The 12,927-nt window shown below is 41.5% G+C and overlaps 1 protein-coding gene across 1 annotated transcript; it reads left to right on the top strand.

Annotated features, from left to right (window-relative positions):
* The first annotated feature begins 9,669 nt into the window (after positions 1 to 9,669).
* On the top strand, positions 9,670 to 11,466 carry LOC107106306 (olfactory receptor 6M1-like). The gene is made up of 2 exons (XM_015406437.1): positions 9,670 to 10,061; positions 10,911 to 11,466. Exons 1-2 carry the CDS (start codon positions 9,670 to 9,672, stop codon positions 11,464 to 11,466), a joined length of 948 nt encoding a protein of 315 aa, XP_015261923.1.
* Positions 11,467 to 12,927: the final 1,461 nt, after the last annotated feature.

Raw genomic sequence — 12,927 nt, forward strand, 5'->3', positions numbered from 1 at the left:
CTAAACTTTTGCAAAAAGCAGATTTAACAAAAACCAGACAAACGCTAGGGAAGCCCTAAGAGATTCACAACTGCACCACGATGTGGTGGGAACACAAGGGGGAAACATCCTCCGCAAAAGCATTGAACTTTGGGGAAATACACCCATGCAGAAACACTTTGAGCTCAGCAAGGACAAAAGCCTTATGAGATGGGGGCTGTAGTATGGAGGGATATTGTTTGAAACTGAATAAAAACCTGGCTGGATCCAAGCCATACAATGGGTTGTGATTTCAGGGCAGCTGATATGTATCCAAATAACGTCTACCAAAATCACAGTGCAGTCCACTAAGAATTAGCTTCAGTCTAAGCCCCAGATAAGGTAGTAGGATCTAATTCTATGGGATTAGTAAATATTAACCCCAAGCCTTATAAAATGCAAAAGAAATACAAATTTACAGATCCCAGCATGTAAATTGTAGATGACTAAGGCAAATCATATGACAAAGCTAAATTATGAATGGAAATCATATATCAAAATTGCAAAATGAACTACAAATGAAAAATAAGGAATTATCATTTCGACTTTTTGCTGAACAGGCTGTGTGTTTGGGACACCATTTCATCTAGGTCCAGCCCTTGCTGTGTTGACTGAAATGTTCTTGCTTACTTACAAGGTTAGTAGCTGTACATTATTTCCACAGTCAAAACCAATAGAGAAGCTGTCTAATGGTGAGAATAAGTATTTACATACACTACTTCATATATTCATATTGCCCCAACTCTAATTAAACCTAAGCTGCTGTGTATGAAACCGTGGCATATACAGCAATTGACTGGAATTTACTCTTTGAGTCTTCTACTACAACCCCATCCTAAACAAATAAAGTAATATTTATAAAATAGTTTGGTTGATGGGAAAAGACTTCTTAGATTGTCAGCTCCTTGAGGAAAAACCTTGCTTCCCCCCCCCCCACTTATTTTGTTATCATTGCTGTCTTTTAGCATGGCATTATGTGTGGGGTGATGTGGATTTATTCAGGTTTCCATGTAGTATTTGAACTAAGGCACAGGTTTTAACTTTGTACAAAGACTTACAAATCTTTTGAAACTTGCGAGCATCATTGACTTTCTCAGATCTGCTGATGGTTATATAGGGACTAAAATCTCTTGACTCTTTGGTGTGGTTTTCCTACTGAGGTCTATCCTTGACCTAAATGACCACTCCCTTTGGATCATGTTATGGCATTTAAGGAAGAGCAGATGGTTGTCCTTTTTCCAGTTGTTCCTTCCAGTCTTTGCTAGCCTGCATCCTACACTCATGTACAGTTCTTCTGATCAAAGCACACTACAGGGTTCTCATGTCATCTCCAACATTTAAGTGAAAGCAAGTCCCATTTATTTTAGTCACTTTCGACTTGGCATGGGTATGATTATAAATGCAGCAGAAATTAATAGAGAATGGAGTTGGATGAAAATTTCTGCTGTTTGAAACATGAACAGAAAGAGTCATGTGAAGCTGATAATGATCTAGTTCATTCATTCATCATTAGTATCATCTACTCTGACTGGTAGGTGCTTTCCAAAGCCTGAGGCAAGGACCCCTCCCTGTTCTGCTGATTGTGATCCTTTTCACAGAAAGTGCCAAAGGACGGACCCTCTTACATGCAATCATGTTCTGTCACTGAGCTGGAAGCCCTCCTCACTAGTCCTGATGAACACAGATAGAGATATAATTTAGAATTACTCACTTTATTGCAGTCATCCATGTTCCATCATTACAGCAGTGGCTGGCTTCTTTCGACTACTGCTTTGAAGGAAATCTCTCACCAAACATTTCTGCCGTCCATTAAATGCTATGAGTTTGTTTCTTAATTGGCACAAAGGAAAAAATAGTCAGGGGCAAATATGTGGAGCTTATTTTATATGATTCTCACTGCTAGAGTACTACCAACATGCTACCGAAAGCCAAAACATAGTTTTGTACCATGTAGTCCACCTTGAGTCTCATTGAGAAAGGTAGGCTATAAATAAAGTAAATAAATAAATAATTTGTTAAATAACCTGTCCATACTGCAAAAAAATCATGGGATGGAATTATGATGCTTGCATACACAAGTTATGCTCAGGTAAATGACACAAATTCAACAATGTCTTCATTGGTTTCTGAACCCTCAATGATGGGGAATAGACACTGGTAGAAACATGTGACTACTGTGTGGGAAAAGGTATGGTAGTTAACTGAGAATACATACAAATTTTAGGAGCAACCAGTACCCTAACACATCCCAGCGGCCAAAGAATTGTGTCTTGTTTAGCATAAAAGTTGCTCTGGCATCCATATACCATGTCAGTAGTGCAGAAGCCAACATGCCCCCCCCCAATAGAGCTACCCACCAAGAAAAAACAGTGATCACAGATAATTTCAATATGAAAATTAGTTCTTGCAGCATCAAGGAAGAGCCATAATCCTTCAAAAACTGCAGCCCTTTTGCTTGGGTTCTATATGTGTTTTTGCTCCTTATGTTTTCTCATCATATCTCAGAGGTCTTGTTACTATGGAATTATAGATGTTCCTCCTGTGGGACAGAAACATTCTGAAGATATTTCAAGATGTTCAGAAGTGTGTCAATGGGATAGACATTAATGAGATGAGGACAGAAGCCTGAAATTAAAACATGGGGTCTGTATAGTTCAGACATAAAATTGCCTTCTCCATGCTGGGAATCATTTTTCCCTAATAAATGGACCACTGTCTTGCTGAATTATTGTTTAAATGTATGCCACCAACTAAAAGGGTAGGATCAAACCAACTTTTTCACTCAATATCACCCAACTTTCTTCCTCATTACTCCTCCTCCCCCCTTTTCCACTAGGAGAAAAGTTGGCAAGACCCAACCCCAAAACTCTGTTACAAAATTTACTATACTAGTAAATCACCAAAATCTAAAAGCAAAGACTCACTTCTCTGTCCCCGTAGCCCAGCAGACTCTGCAAACTGTGGATTAGAGGCCCCTCTGTCTCTTCCTGAAACTTCTCCCTCATATTTTTGTTTTTGTACTGAATATCTAGCTTGATGAAGAGTTCTTGTGAGCTTAGAAGTATGCACTCTTTTTTTTGGAGGGGGATGAATTTGGTTATAATAAGGTACCTGAAGGACCACCTCCTCCCATACCATTCAGCCCACCAAGATACTGCTCATAAACCCTGCTCTATGTGCCTTCAGAGGTGAGGAGTGGTTACCAGAGACAGGAATTTTTTCAGTGGTGGCATCTTGCTTGTGGAAGGCTGTTCCCTTTGAAGCCCAAATGGCTCCTACACTGCTTTGGTTTAGGTGCAAGGCTTCATGCAGTAGCCAAATCACTCACTCACAACTTTAATGCCAGTCGCTCACAAAGTAGAATCACAAGACTCCACAGCTTAGAGGGAGCATTGGTTAAGACCCATTTTAATCTGCTCCATGTATTATTCTTTTTTATACCATGGCTGGTTTTTTTGAATATTAGGTTTTAATCAATTTTATTATTTTTATGTTTGTACTTTGTTTTATACTGTAAGCTGTCTTTAGAATTTTTTCCAAATATACAATAATAAATGGATCCATTCGTAGGTCTATCTGTCCATCCATCCATGCACCCATCTGTGGAAGGTAGAACTCATCCAATAGCATACCAGATTCGCTTCCAGATGCTGGTTTTGACCTTTAAAGCCCTTTATGGTCAGGGACCTGCCTACCTAAGGGACCGCCTTTCCTCACATGTTCCCCAGAGAGCACTATGGTCAGGGTCGCAAAATCATCTGCCCCCCCGGTCCAAAGGATGCTAGGCTGGTATCGACTAGGACTAGGGCCTTTTCTGTGGCTGCTCCTGCTTACTGGAATGAGCTTCCGGATGAGATCAGGGCCTTGCACAACCTTTCACAGTTCCGCAGAGCCACAAAAATGGAGCTCTTCCATCAGGCATATGGGTAAGGAGCCATGTTTTACCATCTATGTCCTGTCCCAGTCTTATTCCCAGCCTGAGTCCGCCGATAGTGGAGGTACTGCTTATCTTATTATAGGCAGACTGCTATCGCTATGTTAAGGGTTTTAATAACTTAGTGTGTATTTTATACTTATATTTATATTAATTTATATTGTTGTTTAATCTATGGTTCTCTTGTAAGCCGCCCTGAGCCTGCCCCGGTGGGAAGGGCAGGGTAAAAATCAAATAAATAAATAAATAAAAAGTAATGTGAGAATGCTCAAAATTGGCCACCAGCTTCAGGCTGATCATGGGCATTGTAGTGCTAACTGTGAAGAGAACTGGAATATCCTGGCCCATGCAATCTCAACCACCAACCTACCACTCCACAGCATTTTGCATTTAAAGCTGTGGATGTTTGAAGATTGGCCACCAGCTGCATCATGATCATGGAAACCATGCTGGCCAAAATGAAGTGAATCAGTACAAGGGATAGGCACTAACCAGGAAAATGTGGTTCAGAGTTCAGGGCATGTTCTGTTTGCAAACCACAAACCATCAGAAACTTTTAAGGGCTAAGCAAACTGGTTCTGTCTGTGAGGTTCATGAAAGCTTAGAATGGCTTCCCAGTGTACTAGAGACACCAAACTCACAGAGGATCTCCAGATGACTCTCCTCTACCTACCCTACCTACCCTCCATGTTTGGTGAGGATTGGGCTTATGGGGTAGGAGTTATGGCTCCCCAAAGAAAGGTGCCCCATCCCCACTCTTTCTAGTGGAGGTAAAAACAAACAAACAAAAAAGCAAGGACAATAGAAGCCCAGAAGAACAGAATCAAAGTCCCAGAGAATCTTTGCAGTAGAAAGTGAAGGGGGGGCATTGTTGCAAGCTCAGCAGAACAAGTGCAATGTGTCAACCAGTACCAGTGAAATCACTGTTGCTTGGCAGGGGCAACAGTGGGAGGGCTTCTAGTGTCTTGGCCCCACTGGTGGACCTCTTGATGGCACCTGGTATTTTTGGCCAGTGTGTGACAGAGTCTTGGACTGGATGGGCCATTTACCTGATCCAACATTGGCTTCTCATGTTATTATGTTACCCAGCAGAACCCAGTGCCACTGGCATTGCAAGCTTAAAAAGGACTGATCTTAAAGCACAGAGTCACAAATCCAAGCAATATTTTGTAAGCTCTGTGCAAGAAAGGAGCTTGGGAAAGGGGAAAAGGCTCTTGAAACTGACATGACTAGTTTGAAACTGACAACAGTGTTTCCAAGGCTGGAGAATTCTACTCCTCCACCCAATGCATTGAAGTTTCGTAGACATTTTGTTTGAACAGAGACTGTCTAGAAATGTATCAATTCATGAACTGTCATGAACCTCCACAAACAGCTTGAAAGTTCATGGAAAGTTCATGTCAGTTGACCTGCCATGAGCTTCACTTCAGGAAGCATGAACCGGACAAAATTCATCATGAACTTTAGTTTGTGAGCCAGTTTATGCCCATCGCTAATTCGAGCGTCCTAGGCCTGGTTATCACCAGAAGCCCCCAATTCTGTTTATACAATAATTTTACAACCAAGGAAGGCCTTGGAGGCCAAAACTTGTTTGGTCCTGTTTTAATGTGGTTCAAGGTTATCAACCTATAGATATTTAATTGTTGGATCTGTTATATTGATTCAAGTTTCTTAACCTAGAAATGTTGGATTGTATCATAGTATATTGATTCAGGACTTCTTAGTTCATATATTTGCTATTTCAAGGGTGGAATGAAGCTTTGTTTTTAAAGTTGAGTTTTAGTGTACTTTGTAATAAGTACAGATATTTAATTTAATTTACTTCTCCTCTCCTACATTCCCCCCCACACACACACTTTCTGCATTGGAAGGGATAGTTGTCTCTGCCAGGTGTAATTCACCCACTTCATGATGTTCATAGGAGTTTCAGTCCAAAAAATAAAGGGAATTGTAACATCAAAACCTAGGCTGCATCAGACCACCACCACCCCTTGCTATTTCCAGTGTAAGCTAAAGTACTCTGTTTGTGGCAGGCATAACTCATCAGAAAACAAACACACTGGAGTCTCAAAATTGGCCACCAGTTTCAGGATGGTGGTGGAACTTGTGGTGCCAAAAATAAAGGGAATCAGACCCTCCTGACACAGTTCTCAAAGATGTCATTGCTATTTGCAATGGAAGCAAAGGTTTCTGATGGAAAGCCAGGAAAGTGCAGGCAGCACAGACAGGAAGGGTGGGAAATATTCCTTCTGTGACAAAACAAATGGGGTTTAACAACCTCCTTGACCTATCAGAACCTGTGTGATGTAGTGGTTGAAGCATTAGACTAGGATAAAAAGGATCAGGTTCAGATCCCTACTCTGCCACAGAAGGTTGCTGGCTGACTTTGAGGCAGTCATGCACTCTCAGCCAGAGCTACCTCACAGAGTTGTTGAGAGGGTAAAATGTAGGAAAAGAGAACAGCATAAGCTTTGGGGAGAAAAGCAGCATAGGCAGGGAGGATGGAACATACTCCTTCCTTTACAAAACAGAGTGGGTTTAAAACCTCCCTGAGCTATCACAGCCAGTGTGGTGCAATGTTAGAGTATCTGATCGGACCTAGGAGACTCACATTCAAATCCCACCTTGGACATGGAAGCTTGCTGGGTGAACTTAGTCCAGTCACACCCTCTCAACCTTAATTACCACTTAGGGTTGTTGTGAGAAAGAAATGGAAGGCAGGAGACCTATGTAAGCTGCTTTGGGTCTCCATTGGGAAAAAGGCAGAGTATCATGTATAACTCTAACTTTACCTACACCTCACCAACGAAAGAATATCGCTTTTGCTTCATCTGATATTGCTGCATCTGTTGTAGTAGGAGGCAGAACTACTCATTCGGTATTCAGACTACTGTTAAACATTGTGAGTGCAGCATCCTCTGGAGCTAGCAAGTGGAGCAAGCAGGGGTTCATGGAGTTCCTGTATGCATAGTTTGCATCGTTCACTCTGACTAAAAGTATGACGTTAATCACTTCCCTTGCTATCTTTTTCCCAGAGGTGTAATCAGGTACTTTGGTAAGTTCCTGTAAGAGGAGAAAGTGTACAATGAAACAGTGAAACTTACTGGTACTTACTTGTTTATTTATTTTATTTGGCTTCTATCCTGCCCTCCCCGCCACAGCAGGCTCTATAAGAGGGAAAGGGTTCCAGCATTAGTGGAGTTGGATTATTAGCTAGATTTAGGATTGGGGGGGGGAGATTCAAACTTCTGTTAGTCGCTTTCATTCTTTGAAGTGTAAAGCTGGAAAATGTTGTTAATAATTTAATATTTATGGGTTAGATAGTTTGGATTAGGAACCATCTCTAGTTCTGCAGTTATAACAACGGACCACAGAATAGATGAGACATGCTATTTCGGAAAGCAGCATATGAATGAACACACTTCAAAAGTCCCAGAATTTCTCAAGAAATCTTGGTGAATATGAATAAGGTATGTTTATAAAAAATGACATGGGAGTACTTACATATACCTAGGTTATTCATTTACCAACTGGACTGTTTTAGCTGCTTTAAAAGGGTCTATGTGTTTCTAGTAAATCTAGGGAAGGATACGAAAAACAAATATTTTCTGATCTACCAAATCACTTGTGTAGCATTTTATTCCCGTTCTTTGTAGTGATATCATTGAGTGACAGTGTATCAAAGTGAAATGAAGCCTGTTGGTGGAATGAAGACTAACAAAATTTATTTTGGCATACATTTTCATGGACTAGAGCTCACTGTTTCAGATGCAACATGTGGCTCCTCACTATTTATTTATTTATTACTTACTTTATTCAAACCCTGTTTTTCTCGTGAACAAGGGATGCAAAAGTTTACACTATTCTCCTCTCCTCTGAGAGTGTGTGACTGGTCCAAAGCCATCCAGCAAGTTTCCATGGAAGGGTGGAATTCAAACTTGGGTCCCCCACATCATAATAGAACACTCTAAATGTTGCACAGTGTATGTAGGAGGTATGAAAAATAGCAAAAAAGCACATGTTCAAGAATGTACACAGTGAAATTTTCTTATATAAAATTCATATCTAATCAGGAAAAATACAAAAGCTTTTGACCAGCTATACTAAACTAGTTAACAGCAATAATGGATGTAGGTGGGTAAAGAATTCCAGGTTTTACTTAACAGACAGTGAATAAGAATTTCATACTGGAGTATCCCATTGAAGTTCTTTTGCTTAGGAATGGTGGCTTTCAGTTCAGCAGCACAGTATCCCTGGAGACTGAATGTTTGTCAATTAGTTTATGAACAGGACAATTTTTAATGTATGTTTCACATATAAACGTCTGCATTAATGAGAATTCACTGATTGCATCTGAAGAGGTGGGCTCTAATCCTTGAAAGTTTATTGTGAAATAAAATGCTGATAATCTTTACAGTGCCAGCAGATTCCTGTTTATTTTTTGTGGCAATTGCTAATTCTGTCAGTTGACAGTGAATTTATGTCTCGCCACTAGATAATGTATCTGACTTGAAAATTCTCCCTCTCGATAGAATAATTCATTCAGTGAGCCAACCAGTTAAAAGCGGAGACTGTTATGGTTGATTATTCAGAACGTTTGACTACAATTCTCCTCTTTGATTTTCTTCTCTTATTTACAAAAATAGGGAATGATAATATATGTAGCCATTCACACTTTGAAAAACACAAGGGGTTGGATCCAGCCAGCCTTTTCTCTTCATCTTGCCCAATAACTCTTTTTCTAGAGCCACCATCCTATATAGTTGTTTTTTTTAAAAAAAAAAAATCCCCTGGAGACAGGGTAGCTTTATTAAATTTTGTTACACCTACGTGACTACAGAAGGGAAAAAAAAAAAGGGAAAATGGGAAAAAAGGGAGGGTGGGGGAGGGAAAAAAATAACAAACTAAAATAACAAACCCCGGGATACAGACAGTACAAAAGAAAAGAAACCCACACTATAACTAAAAACCCAAGAAAGGAAGGTCATTAACAGTTAGTATACAGTTAGTCATAAAAATTAAAGCTTTCGTTTGAGTCAACGAATTAGGGAGATTAATGAGTCCATTTTAGTAAATGTCTAATTTCTTCTCAGTATGCACAAAGACTTCATCCAGTTCATTCATAAATCTTTTAGGTCATAAGAGCTACTTGGCAACTCTTAGCCGCAAATCATATGCCTCTCTGGCCTTGCCTCCTTCTGCTCCTATTAGGTCTCCGTCCGTCTTGTCCAGGCTGGCTGCCTGGCCCATCCTATATAGTTTTTGTCCATGAAGGTCCTGTTATCCCTAACAGAGCCTGTTTGGGTGTTCAAAGGAGATCTTTCCTTCCCTTTTCACTAGCAGAAGAGCTAGCTGGATCCAATCAAAAGTCAAATGCAAATACTGTATTTATTGGACACAATTAAGAAGGGATTTTTTTGATGGGGTTGTGTTGTATTTTTCACACTGCAGATTACAGTGGATTACAGTTTTAGCATTCATCACTCTATAATATTATATTGGAACAAATACAGTTCCTTACATAGTTGCATTATACATACATACATTCGACTTTATTGCATGGGCCTGATGAATGCTTACATTTACTATTTACAGTTAGATGAAGTAGCTATTTATCCCAGTCCTAAGAAAACATATTGAAGATGCAAGTTTCAAAAGCTTTCCAATTTCCTCTTTAATAATTTTTCATTCTCCCCATACATTCCAGATGCTGCAACATGGAAAGGGGAAACATGACATCTGTCACTGAAATCCTTTTGCTTGGGTTTGTATATGACCCTGCTTTGGAGATTGTCCTTTTTCTGGTTTTCCTTCTTGTGTATATAGTGACAGTGCTTGGAAATGCTCTCATCATTCTACTCATCACCATTGATTCTCGCCTCCACTCCCCCATGTATTTCTTCCTCAGCAATTTGTCCTTCATTGAGATATTCATGACAACCTGTGTAGTGCCAAAAATGCTAGCCAATTTCTTGACTAAGAGGAAAACCATTTCATTTGTTGGTTGCCGCATCCAGTCATACTTTTATTTCTTCATGGGCTCCACTGAGTTCATCCTGTTTGCTGCTATGTCCTTTGATCGCTATGTAGCCATCTGTTTCCCACTTAGGTACCCTACCCTCATGACTGGGACTGTTTGTGTTAAGATGGTGATAGGCTCTTGGATTGGTGGTTTCATGTCTGTGTTCTTGTCAACAGTTGTGAAGGCTAGGTTGCCTTACTGTGGACCTAATGTCATCAACCACTACTTCTGTGACAGTGCCCCTTTGCTACATCTTGCCTGTACGGACATAAGACTTATTGAATTGATTGACTTCATTGGTTCTTTACTTCTGTTGCTTGGTTCCCTTTCATTCACTGCTACTTCTTATCTATATATCTAATAGCCAACTTGCCCCATTCGTTCTGCTCGCTAAATCAGCACGGAGGGGGCAGGTGGGGGGGAGGGGGAGGTTTGTGCACACGTGGGCCAGTCCCCACGTGTGCACAAAAATGCAAAAAGTTAAAAAAAATTTCGGGGGGATGTTTAAATCCCCCCGAAAGTGCAAGAGCGTCTCCTGCGCATGCGCAGGAGACGCTCTGCAACGCCGCCACCGCTGCCGCCGCCTCGGACCAGCTGGCGGGCTGGCGGGCGACGGGGGGGAGGAAGCCGGGCCTCGCCGCCGCCGCTGCCTCCCCGGAGCCGGCTGGCCAGCCAGCCAGCCAGCCGGCCGGCCCCACAAATTCTCGCCTCCACTCCCCCATGTATTTCTTCCTCAGCAATTTGTCCTTCATTGAGATATTCATGACAACCTGTAGTGCCAAAAATGCTAGCCAATTTCTTGACAAAGAGGAAAACCATTTCATTTGTTGGTTGCCGCATCCAGTCATACTTTTATTTCTTCATGGGCTCCACTGAGTTCATCCTGTTTGCTGCTATGTCCTTTGACCGCTATGTAGCCATCTGTTTCCCACTTAGGTACCCTACCCTCATGACTGGGACTGTTTGTGTTAAGATGGTGATAGGCTCTTGGATTGGTGGTTTCATGTCTGTGTTCTTGTCAACAGTTGTGAAGGCTAGGTTGCCTTACTGTGGACCTAATGTCATCAACCACTACTTCTGTGACAGTGCCCCTTTGCTACATCTTGCCTGTACAGACATAAGACTTATTGAATTGATTGACTTCATTGGTTCTTTACTTCTGTTGCTTGGTTCCCTTTCATTCACTGCTACTTCTTATGTTTACATAATTTCAACCATTCTCAAGATTCCTTCTGCTCAGGGTAGGAAGAAGGCCTTTGCCACTTGTGCCTCTCACTTCACTGTTGTCTCCATGGGCTATGGAATCTCCATTTTTGTGTATGTCAGGCCATCCCAGACTGACATCATGAGCATAAACAAAGCATTAGCTGTTTTCTCCGGCATCCTGACACCCTTATTAAACCCTTTCATCTTCAGTCTGAGAAATGAACAAATGAAAGAGGCATTGAGAGATGTCCTAAAGAGAATAGCTTCAAAAATCAAAGATGGCTGATTCTCTAAGTTACCTTCTGTGAACCTCAGAATGAGAACATACTACTTAGAAATACTTACCTTCCTAGAATTTAAGGGCTTGATTTGCGAACTTCATCGCATGAGGCTGGAAACTAGATAAGAGAGCTACTTGATGCTGCCTACTGCCACAAAACAAGTTCAGGCACATAAAGAAGTGTGCAATAATAGCTGTTATGAATAACAAACAATATCAATCTACTGCACTAACCATATCTGAAGTAAATTTTTGAAGCCTGCCTTTATGTCTTTGCTGGACCATCAGAACCCTATTATGTTTCAGTTCAGAATCCAGCTTTCCCAGCTTCATATTAAGTTCTTGCCCCCATATCTACATACAGCAACTTACCCCTGAGACAAACACACATGCTAGGCTAAGATTGGGTTTGGACACTGACTCTGCAGCAGCCTAGATGTGTCATATTTTTGGAGTTTTGTAAATCATGGGAGAAAACCTATGAGATTTGATGGAGCTAAAGATCCAATTGATTACTCATGTTCAATACAAGGATTTTAGAATATGAATTCAAAAAAGTATTCTGCTGTATTTCCTCTTTAAAAACCTAAATTGCTTTATTGATATTTATTATGATATTGTCATATGGATATTTATGAGCAACATGATCTTCTAAATTTGTCCTGACAGGTGAAAACTGGTATTAAAAAACAGTAGGATATCACCATGAAATCCGGTTCAAACAACCCCCGGCCCTTGTGGCCGTGAAGCTGGGGAAGTGCCTTTGCCTCCCAGCCAGATGACGCAAGCCTCAGTTTATGCACCAAAAGCGCTGCATACGGGTACCTGTGGGGGGTAGGGTCAAATGGCTTAAAAGCCAGGCCCCTCCCCTCCTCGGCAGCAGTCCTACTTGGTCTTCAGCCCACCCTCCCACCCTGTTGGTAGTGCAGGCTTTGGCTGGTCGCCGGTTTAGGGGGCCGGGTAGGAATTTTTTACCCCTTCCTGATTGGCCATAGGTGGGGGTGTTTTCACCTACCCTGTATCGTGACAGTGATGCAGGTGTTTGTATGGGTGGGCTGTGTTAGTTTTGGTTAGGCATGATTCTATGCGGTATACAGATTGAGGTCCAGTGAGCACCAGCTGACACCCATTATTTGGGGTTGAAGGGGTCCTGTGAGTACAGTCTTTGTGCCTTGCAGCCTGGGGCAGAGAAAATGACTGACTTCGAGCCCACCCTTGCGGCTTGGGGGATGGGGCTACGGGGTTGTCCTGCAATGGCTAGCTATTGCTGGTGGCTGGTGGCTCCCAGTCAGGACAGTGTGGCTCACCCTATTTCATGAGGTAAGGGAGGGATCTTTGACCCTTGGCCTTGATCATACCGCAAACTGTGTTGCCCTTGCCATTGGTTCCAGTTAAAGTTGTCAGTTAATAAAGTGGTCCTATAGTTAAACCCAACATTTGTGTCCGCCTCGTTATTCCGGCTTGGGA

Source organism: Gekko japonicus, unplaced genomic scaffold, assembly GCF_001447785.1.
Source record: "Gekko japonicus isolate JY-2015 unplaced genomic scaffold, Gekko_japonicus_V1.1 scaffold3366, whole genome shotgun sequence".
Classification (NCBI taxonomy): domain Eukaryota; kingdom Metazoa; phylum Chordata; class Lepidosauria; order Squamata; family Gekkonidae; genus Gekko; species Gekko japonicus.

What these genes read in the sequence shown, in the direction of transcription:
- LOC107106306 (XM_015406437.1), top strand. Translation starts at nt 9,670, where the DNA reads ATGGAAAGGGGAAACATGACATCTGTCACTGAAATCCTTTTGCTTGGG. An exon ending in GCCATCTGTTTCCCACTTAG is followed by an intron (nt 10,062 to 10,910) that starts GTACCCTACCCT and finishes TTTCCCACTTAG; the next exon opens with GTACCCTACCCTCATGACTG.